This window comes from Pangasianodon hypophthalmus, chromosome 1 (genome assembly GCF_027358585.1).
Source record: "Pangasianodon hypophthalmus isolate fPanHyp1 chromosome 1, fPanHyp1.pri, whole genome shotgun sequence".
Taxonomy (NCBI): domain Eukaryota; kingdom Metazoa; phylum Chordata; class Actinopteri; order Siluriformes; family Pangasiidae; genus Pangasianodon; species Pangasianodon hypophthalmus.
Window position 1 is genome coordinate 22,557,408 of NC_069710.1, and position 13,124 is coordinate 22,570,531.

At 38.8% G+C, this 13,124-nt stretch overlaps 1 protein-coding gene across 1 annotated transcript; it reads left to right on the plus strand.

The window, feature by feature from the left end:
• The first annotated feature begins 865 nt into the window (after positions 1–865).
• Positions 866–12,747, plus strand: has2 (hyaluronan synthase 2). Its single transcript, XM_026939586.3, has 4 exons — positions 866–1,333; positions 5,655–6,281; positions 8,849–8,950; positions 9,908–12,747. Exons 1-4 carry the CDS (start codon positions 1,307–1,309, stop codon positions 10,835–10,837), a joined length of 1,686 nt encoding a protein of 561 aa, XP_026795387.1. The 5' UTR covers positions 866–1,306; the 3' UTR covers positions 10,838–12,747.
• The last annotated feature ends 377 nt before the right edge of the window (positions 12,748–13,124 follow it).

The following is a 13,124-nucleotide window of genomic DNA, read 5'->3' on the forward strand; positions in this document are numbered from 1 at the left end:
ACTGTTTTGGACATGGTCTCATCCTATTAATTACTGTATATTAGGATATAAAAGCTAAACTTAGAGTTAGGGATACAGTTAGCATTCAAAACTTTTTTTTAATGATTTCCTTTGTAGGAAATTTGTCAAAATCCAACCATGTCACCAAACGTTCTGGAGATCTGGGTGGTTGTGGACACTCCATGTAGGTATTACTGTTTCAGCAACAATTGCTCAAATGTACACATTATATTTCTGTTCATAACAGATACAGTTTATCTGAAACAAATGTTTAATACACATGTATTCATGTATTAACATGGCAGAAATATGTGTCCAAGCCAGTGCTATTCCCATAAAGTGCCTTTCGCGCGCGCCATTTTCAACAGATTTGGAAATATGTCTATGGCGCCCCCTGCTGGTCAATAAGAGCTATGCATCCAATTCACTTAGTATTGAATGGGCTAATTGATGAAGAATGACTATTGGCTGAGAAAGAACACACACAAAAACCAATATAATCACAGTAAAGAAGTTTTAATATATGATAATTTTACTGACATATGGCTAATATATTCATACATATTAAATACTATCCTAGGCTGAGCATCCTCAAAACATATCTTTATCTTAGGGGACGTTTTACTTTTGATCTGTTAATAGGTAAAGCTGTTGAAATCTTGCTGCAGTTAAACAGTTAAAAGCTTCCTGAAGCTTGAGTTGCAGACACAGGCAGGTAGTGAGCTAGTGCTACCAGTTCGGAAGTTTCAATGAGTAGCACTTTTTTTTTCTTGCCTCCTCCAACAAATTTGCTCCTCCTCGCCCCCTGAACCTTCCCCCTTATTAAAACAACTCCCAAAAACCCTGCCGGTTTTAAAAGCCTCTTCCAAATGGACACGCTACAGGAAGCAGCACAGGGTGGCCGTCTGCAGTAAATGAGCATTTTAACGCATCATCTCACAGCTGTACACCAGTGATGCCTGAAGAAACTTGAACCTGCAGTACAGTGTCTAACTAACTTTTTCCTACGTTTGGATACTTTTAAACCTTCCTTGTTATTATCTAACAAAAACAAACAAACAAACAAAAAATGACAGTCAGGACGATGCAACAAGTTCCGTCGATCACACTGTATAAGTGTATTTACTGAGGAGGAAGACTGCAGATTTGAGAAGCTTCATCTGTTAACGTGGGGAGAGACTTCATGCACGTTTCCTCTCAAGTTCCACAAGTTCCACAAGAAACTCGTGCTCAGAAAGTTTACTGCAATTACTGCCCTGCCAACGGAGTCAGCTCTGATCTGCACCCATCCTAAAGGACCCCAGAGATGTCATCTCCAAGTAGCTGCTTCAAGGTAGGGCTAATGAATCCTCATTTCCTCCTCCTACAGGCGACATTACCTTACATGTAAACCAGCACTCTTCCTTACTGTACAATGAATGGAGTCGACTTCAGGTAGTGATCACACTGAATCATACAGCGACTGATTTCACTTTAACCTCACAGTACATTGCAGAGTGTGTGCTTGTGTCCTGTAAGAGTAACAGTCCGTAACTGCACCAGCTCCCCGCCTTATACAGTACAGATTCACGAAGCGCGCGAGCTGAACGCGCACAGCTGATGTAGCCACGGGTTGCCAGATTTACTACAATACAAAGCTACAATCCGTTTAAACTTGTAAGTTCATTAAAAAGTCGTATTGTGTAAATGAAAAGAAAACGCCCAAAAACATACCTGAATTAGCACAGTTCTGACTGAACAAGACCTCATGTTTAGTTCAATTAATTGTTAATGAATTTAACGGGATGAAGTTTGTCCTAATTCAACACCATAAGAATTCTTTGAGCACTAAGTTCAGATTTAACAGTCCAGTATTGTATATTTTGATGTGTATGCCATGTAAAAGATCCCAAAATATAACTTTGCTTATTTAACTACTCGTCAAATCCCCCCACCCCCAATCCCCCAGTCTAACGCGCTTCAACGTTAGAAATTAAAAAAAAAAAAAACAATCTGGCAACACGGTTTGTCGATGACGTTTCGTTCAGATGTGAATATTTATTTGGTCTGGGTTTAAACGAGCACAGCGCCCATGCTTAGCTGTTTAATTCCAAGGTGGAGTTTTATGGTTTTACTAGATTTAAAATAACTATTGACCCAAAAGAACGCGCATGCGTAATTACATTTAAAATAGCTCAAAATGTGACGTTATGGACTTGCTTCTTTTTTTTCTGAAGAAGTAAGTTTACATAGCAACAAGATGAAATGACCCACAGGAATGGCTTCAGACAGGAAAGCTTTTAAGCTTCATTCACCTAAGATACTTGTGGATTTTGGTCTTAAGTCCTCAAGGATCTACTGAACTGCAACTGGAACTTTTCCTCACTTCACATCACTTTTTAATTTATGCTGTTGCACACCAAGAGGGTGTTTGTGAATTGCTTGGCTCAGGCACTAATAGTCCATGTTTAGATTATGTCAAATTAAAGTTAATTAATTAGTCCTAGTGGATTCATTTTACAATTAAGGAAGTTAAAGGGAAAAGTCATCAGTTTTAGAGAGAAAGGTCAAAACCCTTACACACAATGATTTCCAAAATGTTTCAATTTCTTGTTCATTATAATCATTAGTAATGTCAAATCATTAACTCCATAGATACTAAAGCAATGCACATCATGCCTGCATGATCACAGTGTGTCACAGGAATCCTGAAGAGCAGCTATGGTTATTAGGCTGTGACCTTATGCCCCCATTGTCACTTTATCAAAGTAGTTTGGGCAGAGACCTTCAAAAGTCCTTGAACCATCACAATTAACACGTAGATAATTATATTACAATAACTATGGCTCTTTACTTGTGATTAGGTCATAACATCAATCATCTTTAACCATGATCTCTTAATCCTTAGTTGTAAGGGAGCAGTAGTCCCATTACAGACCATTGTCTCTACATGCACCGGATGTTCTTTAAGGTGTTTGAGTGAGTTGGGAGTGCTTCTGAAAGTGCACCATGCTTGTTCCTTATTAGTACAGTGGAAGCAGCTTGAGGGAGCATAGGTGAGAGAATCACCAGGCCAGACGGCTGAACTCAATGACTGGGCAAAGTTCCAGAGCTGGGCAAATGATGCATGTGCTGGTAAACTGAGCACTCATTTAAAACATGACTGTGGCACTATCACTACTATCACCATTGAGGTTTATATTTGATTCAACTTGGACATAATTAGTAAATGGCTAAGCTAATCTGACCACATTGTCAGAAATGTAATTGTAGTTCTGTATCAACAAAAATATTGTCAGTCACCAGTAGCATCTGGACTTTGAAGATGTGCTATTCAAACGGTCATAAATTTGAAGAAACTGGGCCAAAAAACTGTCTGCACTTGGACAAAATGAAAACGAGAAAGAGAAAGTCCTTGTTGTCAACTGACAGTCATCTGGCTCTGAATGCAGTGCTTTGACTGTAATAAGGACACTTACAAGAACTGGTCTGTTATTGCACATAAGAAAGCATTTGCTGGAGAAAGGCAAAGCAGAAGTGATTGGTGGGCCAGAGCCATAATGCCTTTTGGAATGATGAGTTCAAATTTATCATTTGTTTTTGTTCACAAATGTTCCAGGATGTCAGAAGCAGAGCTGCTAAGAAGCACAATGATGACTGTTTGCAGTTTCACTCTCATTAGTTTTTCAACCAGGGAATCTGGTCAAAAGCAATGGAAAAGATGAATGATGAGAAAGATAAAGGACTGCATGGTAAAGCTGTTCTTTAATTGTGATAACAGCTACTCAAACACACTGCAAACATGATTAAAACCTACTTGGAGTGGAACTTAGATGGGACTTTACGATATTAAATGGGCCACATCAGAGCTCAGCATTAAACTGTGTGGGAAAAGCAGTCTTGGAGAAGAGTTCACGAGGTTTAGAAGATATGACCCTAGAACGAATTTAGTTGTACTTTCTAAAGGAGGCCACAAATATACATTAAAGAACAAAAGAAGTTAAGATGGTATAGATGTCCATTTCTGTTTATTTTATTGATACTGTATATGGTGATATTTCATGCAAATAAAGCATTGTTCAGGTAAAACCGTTACAGTGCTGCACTTCATAGCATTGAGATTTACATGTGCTGTTTTAGGGAAGGCAATAGTTGTGGTGATCCGCTGCTGAATAATTAGCTTCTGACTTTGGGATTCCCCTACACTTTCCCACTCAATTCCTAGCATTAATTACAACTGTGTGTTAATACTTCGTAAATATAACACTATGCCAAAGAGGCTGTTGTAAGTCTGAAGAAAATTCCACAGACAATCACATTTTCTGTGCATCCACCATATCTGTAAACCTGCAGTAGAATTTTTTTGCAAGGCACAAAAACACAAGGAAGCAGTACACTTGAGTGCGTTTATCAGCCTGACGAGCACTCTCTGATCATGCACTGATTGATAACAACAGTCCACTTTTTTCCCACAGCTCTAGGCAAAAAAGTGACTCAGAATTTGAGTTGTTCAGTGCAGCTTTACTGTAGCTTCAGTGTAGTATTTCATCTAGGTTTGAAGCTGGTGTTTAAGTTTTCCCCACTGAGAATGATTCAATTCTCCAGCTCTCTTGCTTTGCAACCCCTCCCTTAAGGGTCTTCAGCTCTGCTGGAACACCGCCAGCTATGGGAAAGCAATGCTACGTGCATGCACTTACAGGCGATAAGAATAAATGTAACTTTGTTACATCTTGCAATTTGGGAAGTAGTGGATTTGATAATGTGTTAAAATAGAATAGAATAAAATCTCAACAAGAATGGTGCTGCACCATCCAGGTCAAGAGGACATGTCAATCAGTCAGAGTTAATCAAGATCAGCAATGATTTCATCCACAGAGGACAGTGTTACTTTCAATATCACTTACTCCCATGATTAATCCCTGTAAGCATCTAGACATGGGACATAGTTTATTATGCAGGCAGTTGTAGCACTAAATGAGAACTGGGGTTCACCCAGAGTTTACTATGGAAAGAAAGGGCTGTGAGACCCACATAGCAGCTCTGGCTTTTCAGACATTAACGCTGCACGTGTCGCCGTCTAAGGTGGAGTCTGGAAGGTCTAATGCGTCAACACCCAGGGTCTTGTAAACATGATGACGTAAAAGGCCATAGCGTGTGCCAGTGATGCTAACTCCATGCTAACAGCTCCACATCTGCAAAGCTAGCTGTGTTACTTAAACTACAAGGGAAAAAATATCCAGATCTGGGTGTCGAGAGTGGATTATTCAAGCACCATTTGTTAAGAGAGGTCTTCCCCTGAAATAATAATACAGAGGGGTTTTAGCATTCAAATAATCTGAGATTCACTGCTCATGTCTTCCCATAGAGATATAAACAGATGATGTCAGGAGGGCGGTGTCCTGCAACAGCCCCTGCCAAGCAGATGGGAAACTGCATCAGTTTGGAAACTTGGCACAAATGGCTATGGAACACACTCAAATTTTGAAATAGAGGGGAGTGGGAGAACTGTCCGACTGTCTGAAATATTCTGCTGCTTTTGTTGTAGATGGAAAGGCTTGTGTGATTTTAAAGATGCATGATGGGGCAAGGCAAAAAATGATCCCAATCACACAAATGCTGCCAGCTATAAACTGAGCTATAAACTGAGCTAACCACAAATCTTTTATTATTTTCAGATGAAATGTGATAACCTGATCACCTACCTGAGGATTATTGGGACAACACTGTTTGGTGTCTCGCTGCTAGTGGGAATCACTACTGCCTACATCATGGGCTATCAGTTCTTCACGACTACAGGCCATTACCTGTCCTTTGGTCTTTACGGAGCCATTTTGGTCATTCACCTCATCATCCAAAATTTCTTTGCTCTGTTAGAACACAGAAACATGCGGCGGTCCATGGAAACACCAATCAAACTTAACAAATCACTGGCACTTTGCATCGCCGCATACCAGGAAGACCCCAATTACTTGAGAAAGTGTTTGATATCAGTTAAGAGGCTCACCTATCCAAACATCAAGGTCATTATGGTGATAGATGGGAATAGTGAAGATGACAGCTACATGATGGACATCTTTCGGGACATAATGGGCCGGGAAAAGGCAGCCACCTATGTCTGGAAAAATAACTACCACCAACTTGGGCCGGACGAGACCGAGGAGTCATACACCGAGAGCCTGCAGCATGTCTCTCAGCTGGTGCTCAACAATAAATGTGTGTGCATTATGCAGAAGTGGGGAGGAAAGAGGGAAGTCATGTACACAGCCTTCAAAGCCCTGGGGAAGAGTGTCGACTATGTGCAGGTGAGTCTCAGAAGTAACTTGGTCTTGCCAAGCTAAATAAGGCAGTTAAGGAACACAAAGGCCCTTTTGTGCACGTTTAAAAATGTGCCGGTTAAATGTTTGTAGTATGGGGGCTAAAGGAAGTGACTGTGTATTTAACAGTGATGCTCTTCATTAGGGATCAGCATGAGCTGCCATTTACACACCTCGGGTCTTTTCAGAATGATTTACAATTGATGTACAAATGGTACAAATACATAGTACAGTTTAATGACCTTACAGTTTGTCTTTGGCTTAGAATATCATCACTTAGGCAGTTCCTCAATAGGAATTTACTGAGAACATTATTCATTTTTAATGAAACTTTCACGTTTTGTTTGTTTGTTTGTTTGTTTAAGAACGTCTTCATAGCATGCCAAGAAATTTTACAGGATTACAAAAATAAGCCATAAGTTTATTCCTGTGATAAGACAAAACAAAGGCATCTGTGTTCAAGGAAACCCATTATAGTGAAGCGAACATCTGATTCTGGCTGTAGGTCTTCCTGAAGACCATTTCACTAAGCAGGGAAATGAGCCTAACGAAATAATATATTTCCTTGTTTCTGCAAACCAAATCTGTTGCTTTCCTACACAGGTAATCATGGCAGTGACCCTTGGGAAACTTTTACAAATGGTGTGATTTTGTCTACTCGCCACCTGGTTCTAATGAAATGCCTGACCTCTGCTCCATGTGGACAGGCATAATTGCATTTAGCATATCACCAATCTGTCATAGCTGACTACCAAAGTGGGCTTTTCCCTAACTGTGGGGTCTGGATAGATGATCCGACTTTGAGTTTCAGCAGGATAGCCAGTTCATGGTCCCTGTGTAATGGCTTGCTTGTTGAATGGGGCATTGAACCACTGGGTTATATCACTTTTAATCTTTGACTACACATCCATTGTTTAAGAGAAATCTAGATGTCTCAGTAATGAAAAACAGAGTAATGAAAAACGCCCCACCATCGTTATCAAACAGAGAGAGTAAATGCAAATTGAGTCATGTTTGAGTCAAACTGTGTCACCAGTGATGAAACATAATGCGCTACATGATATCCACTGATTTCAGTAAAAAATGTGCTGCAAGTCACCATAATCCAGGACAGATTCCAGCTTAATTCCTATTTAAATGGCTTTAGTGTTTTACGAGTGCATGTTTAAGAGTATCTTCCCCTGACAGTATGTTATATTATAAGAAGGTGGAATTTGTGTAATTACCTTTGGACAGCACCATGGTGACTGGGGGTAAAGCTTTCTAATCGATTAGCATAAAAGCTTCAAAGATTTCATCTAAGACATCAAAGTTAGAGCAACAAATCTGCATTTAAAAACATCACTTAATGAAGTAACTGATGACTTGGTAACTAATGCCTTTGTATGGGCTGCATTTCTACATTTTATTTTTTTTTAGGAAGTAAAACCTGGTTTTGATTAAAAGCACAATACATGATTTCCCCCAACCTATTTCTGTGATTAGCACACTTTTTTTTTTAGAAAACAACTTTCAGACAAGAGAAAGACAAAACCACCTAGATCTGAAACCTTGATGTGAAGAAACATGGGTTAAGTGTTAAGACAGCATGTGTGTTTTGAAATACTCAGGGCTCCTGAAGACATCTTCCATTCACACAGCAAAGAACTGAATCAACAAAACACCAACAGCCCTGCATGCCTATTCGTGTTTAGCCCATTTTCAGTGGGCTAAAAACATAATCATGCCAAATAAAGGCATGAAAGAAAGGCTTTTAGCAGCACACAAAGGGCATCTGTCTATATATGAATTTCAGGAAAGCAGGCAAAAGATGGAAAAAAAACTTCATATCTGAAAACTGCAACAAGCAGAGTAAAGAGAGTACCAATTTTTAACCTTGTATGAAACTTTCATACTGTCACGGTACAGATAAAATGTTCTTTAAAAAGTAAGTTAATAAATACCACAAGACTTCTGAACAACTGAACTGTCACATGTGTGTGTGTGTGTGTGTGTGTGTGTGTGTGTGTGTGTGTGTGTGGGAATGACGTGGTACATGCAGGCACCTTCTCAAAGTGTGTTTGTTAGGAATAATTGTGGTCGGTATATCAGGCAGAGGGCAAAACACAGGGAGAAAAGGTTATCTGAGGCATATCCTTAAACAAGCATCAGACAAGCAGGTTAAGGGCAAAACCAGAGAAAATCAGAATGTAACAAGAAACAACAGCTGAGATTCACCATGTACAATAAAACACACTATAATTACACAAACATGGCAGGGCTAACAAACAACAGGTGAAACTAATTAACAGGTGAAACTAATTAACATCTACCTATCAGACACATCCAATAAATTTATAGTACACCTACACTGTGGATATTTGTAGCTCAATATCATACAAAGTCTTAGACTACAAGTTGCAGAAATCCTACATGTAGTGGCTGTATGACAGAAGGTACTATACTGATGAATAAAATTGATGTTCTTTTAAAATGATGATTATGATATGATAAATGAAATGTTCAGGGTTTGTGTGGTTTCTAAAAGTGGTGTGTGGCTTGCTCTGTGTTTCCAGGTGTGTGACTCAGACACCATGCTGGATCCTGCCTGTTCAGTGGAGATGGCGAAGGTTCTAGAGGAAGACCCCATGGTGGGGGGAGTTGGGGGAGATGTACAGGTACCTGTGCTTTCAAACTTCTACAATTTAGTGGACACATAATTATATAGGGGTTTCTCAACCAACTTGGTGCACTACAGTCTTAGAAAATAGGGTTCTTCTTGGCTTCTTTAAGTGTTCATTTGATAATTAAGGTTTTTTTTAGCTTCCAAAAAAGGGTTCCACTTGGAATGTCTTCTAAAAGGGAAACACTGTGGTGTAAGGATTCCCCCAGAGCATGGGTTCCCAACCCTGGTGCTGAAGTACACTCAAATGTGTCCTGCACATTTGAGTGATTTCCCTGCTCTAACACACTCACTTCAACTCAGGAAGGGCTTTGAATTAGTTAAATCTGGTGTCTTAGAGCAGGGAAAACACTAAAATATGCAGGACATGGGTTACTCCAGGACTAGGCTTGGGAACCTGTGCTCCAGAGGGTCAAGAAGGTGTTCTAAATTTTCTAAGAGTATATTCTAGATTTGTTTCCAACCTCTACATTTATTACATATTTTCTATATCATTTTCAATATGTATTATACCATTTATTATATGTAACCAGAAATGGTGAGACTGTAACTTAAAATCACATGTAACAATTAAATTCAGCAACATTCTGCTACAGTTTAATGCTACAGTTTAATGGGTTTTTTCAGGGTAGTTGTACAATGTTAGTTGGGGGATTTAGTTTTCTGGCTTTTCATGGCCTTAAAAAACATCTGTATCCACCCACCAAGGATTCTATAACTTCTTCTAAGTACTCTGATGTGTATATTGATGAGCATCCCATACAGATTCTTATGATGATTCTTACAGTTCTGCAGATTTCTTGCATTAACTGTCCCTGTTTGATTTCCATGTATTGTATTTCCATATGTGAAGTATAATCAGGATACTAATATAGTAATTCTATTAAATCAGAACTAGGTACCAGTATGATTCCTCACATGTGTGACTCTGTTTGTCCCTGTCTCCCTGTAGATTCTGAATAAATACGAATCATGGGTGTCCTTTCTGAGCAGCGTGCGCTACTGGATGGCCTTTAACGTTGAACGAGCCTGCCAGTCCTACTTCGGCTGTGTGCAGTGTATCAGCGGCCCTTTGGGAATGTACAGGAACTCTCTTCTCCATGAGTTTCTGGAGGACTGGTACAATCAGACTTTCATGGGCAGCCATTGCAGCTTTGGTGATGACCGACATCTCACAAATCGCGTGCTAAGCCTTGGCTATGCTACTAAATACACAGCACGCTCCAAGTGCCTGACCGAGACTCCTATCACATACCTGCGCTGGCTCAACCAGCAGACGCGCTGGAGCAAGTCATACTTCCGAGAGTGGCTCTACAACTCCATGTGGTTCCACAAGCACCACCTGTGGATGACCTACGAGGCCGTTATAACTGGCTTCTTCCCTTTCTTTCTTATCGCCACTGCCATCCAGCTCTTCTACCATGGTCGTATCTGGAACATTCTTCTCTTCCTACTGATTGTACAGGCGGTGGCGCTCATCAAGTCCTCGTTTGCCAGCTTTCTGCGAGGCAACATCGTCATGGTCTTCATGTCTTTCTACTCAGTGTTATACATGTCCAGTCTTCTACCAGCAAAGATGTTCGCAATAGCCACGATAAACAAGTCTGGCTGGGGTACCTCGGGGAGGAAGACGATAGTCACAAACTTCATTGGCCTCATCCCCATCTCAGTCTGGTTCACAATTCTATTTATCGGCATCCTGTATACCATTGCTCAAGAGACGCGAAAGTGTTTTCAAAGTTCTGAGAAGATAGTCTTAATAATAGGTGCAATAGTGTATATCAGCTACTGGGCCGTGTTTTTGACTTTGTACATGGTTCTTATAACAAAGTGTGGCAAAAGGAAGAAAGATCAGCAGTACGACATGGTGCTCGATGTCTGATGTCCCTCACTGTGTTGTCCCTCCCCTCTCAAAGTTTACATTGTGAACAGACTGCTCTGCTATTTGTTCTCCATAGGTGACAGAAGATGACTCCATCAAAGAGAGCTACTATTGCTGCTGTGACTTGATACCAAGGACATTTCTTTGAGATTAAATTCTTTGAAGAAAACACCAAAAACCCAAAACAAGTTCAAACTGTTGATTTTGGGCTGTTAATTTTTATGCTTTTTCCAAAAACCACCAACTAAACTTTCTTTTCCTTTTTATCCATGAAACTGATGGTTATTTTCTATGCACTTTTATATCTTTCTCTCTTTCATCAGATATAATGCTTGACAAAGAACTCAATGAACAAATACCTCAGTGGTTATGTTTGCATTGTGTGATTGACTGGGATGCAGTCAAGGCTCATTCTTTATAAATAATTTATTGTGTTTTTTTAAACCATGTTTTATACATGCTTTTAATGAAGGCCAAACAGAATGCGTTGGTCATGCTGTATTTTGTATTTGCATATTGTATTTCTTTTCCTTTTAAATAGACAAGTTTATTTTTGCTTAGCCATGAAAGATTCTTTATTTTCAGTCATAAATATATGAGAAAATGCATTGTGCATTTAACTGTTATTACAATGACTTGTGCATCCGACCAAAAAAATGTGAAGCTAGGTTTTGTGTTTGCATTGATGACAATTAAATGCAATTCTAGTAACAAGTGATTCATAAGGAAGAAGACTAACCTGTGTTATTGAAAAAAAAAAAGTATTACCTGACAAGAAAACCAGCATATTTATATAAAAAAACACTCTGTGGTTCATTGTTTTTGTACCTGATTTATTGTATTTTTGTACATATATTATATTTGGCCTGTCAACTATTATGAAGACTGATCAGCAATCTATCACATTTTTGCACACAGATATACACACATGGATTTCTAAACATGTCCAAAATCGAATGCCATGACTCTACTTTGGGGTAGCACCATGACTTTTTCTTCAATGTGATGTGTTTATTATTTATGATTTAAATGAGCCTATTGACAAGTATCTAATAGTGCTGATGCTGATATGAGACATATGAATACTAGATGTGATGTCACATGAACTGACCTGTAAACGCAATTACAGGCATGTTTTTAAACAATTTTTAAGCTCAAGAGCAAATGGATCAACTGAGGGCTGGAATAAAAAATTGACTATGAAAGTATTTTCTTGCAATCTAATTATGCCAATGTTATGTAGGCAGTATTATTATAAAGCACTTTTTGTGTTTGTGCCAAATTGAAAACTTTGTTTCTTACTATGCATACATAATGTTTTTGTTTGATTTGTTGTTTGTTACCATTACATGTTTTTGAAAAAAATTAAATAAATTGATTTGATGACTTGATGGTGAATGTGTAATTTTTTTTAACTTTTAGAATTACAGAATTTCACTTTATGGATGAAGAACATAAGATCTTTGAAGAAAGTATTGTAATCTATTTGGCCAACATGAGGGGGATTTCCTCTAGTGTTAGTCTGTGTGTTACACACAGGGACCTTGTGATTTCATCAGTGATGAGAAGAACAGAGAGCTTTATCTCACACTGCATCATGAAAATTTCCATGGTGAATTGTGTTTACAATATACAAAGAGGGTGGGGCTGGAGAAACCAAAAAACTGGTTCAAGACATCAACTATATCTCACAAACTAAATTGAATAGCATTTTCTTATAACACAATGCTGTTAAATGCTTGATTCTGATTAGTCAGGAAGTGTTGATTAATTTTCTATAACAGCACAGCTCTGACAGTAGTACTGGTTGCACAGTTTATATTAAAGCACTCATTCTAACAGGTTATTGTTTCTATAGTAATAGTTTATAGGGACTGGTATGGCAGATGCTCCACATAAAAACGGATTTAAACTATTTGTGTGATTGTTGAAATGTTTTCTTGAGGTGTTTATATAGCATTTTTGGAAGGAGGTAAAACTGTTCCTTTAAGTTTTCCAACATGAGAAAGTCTTCTGAACAGAGGGATTTGCACTCGGTGGTTGCTCTATGAATAAAAAGGATAACAACTCATTCTTTAATAAATAATTGTTTAATAAAATTTTTTTTTAAATAATTGTTGGCAAATTGCTGTGGTATAAGACGAATAAAACACTTCAGGATGTGCTATAATAGGAAAATAAAAAATTGCGGGTTTGATTTGGGGTTTGCTTCATGTCAGGCCATATCACCCCACCCCACTGATTGACCATTTCCTAATAACAGTGTGCCTTGTCATGGTTTATTGCT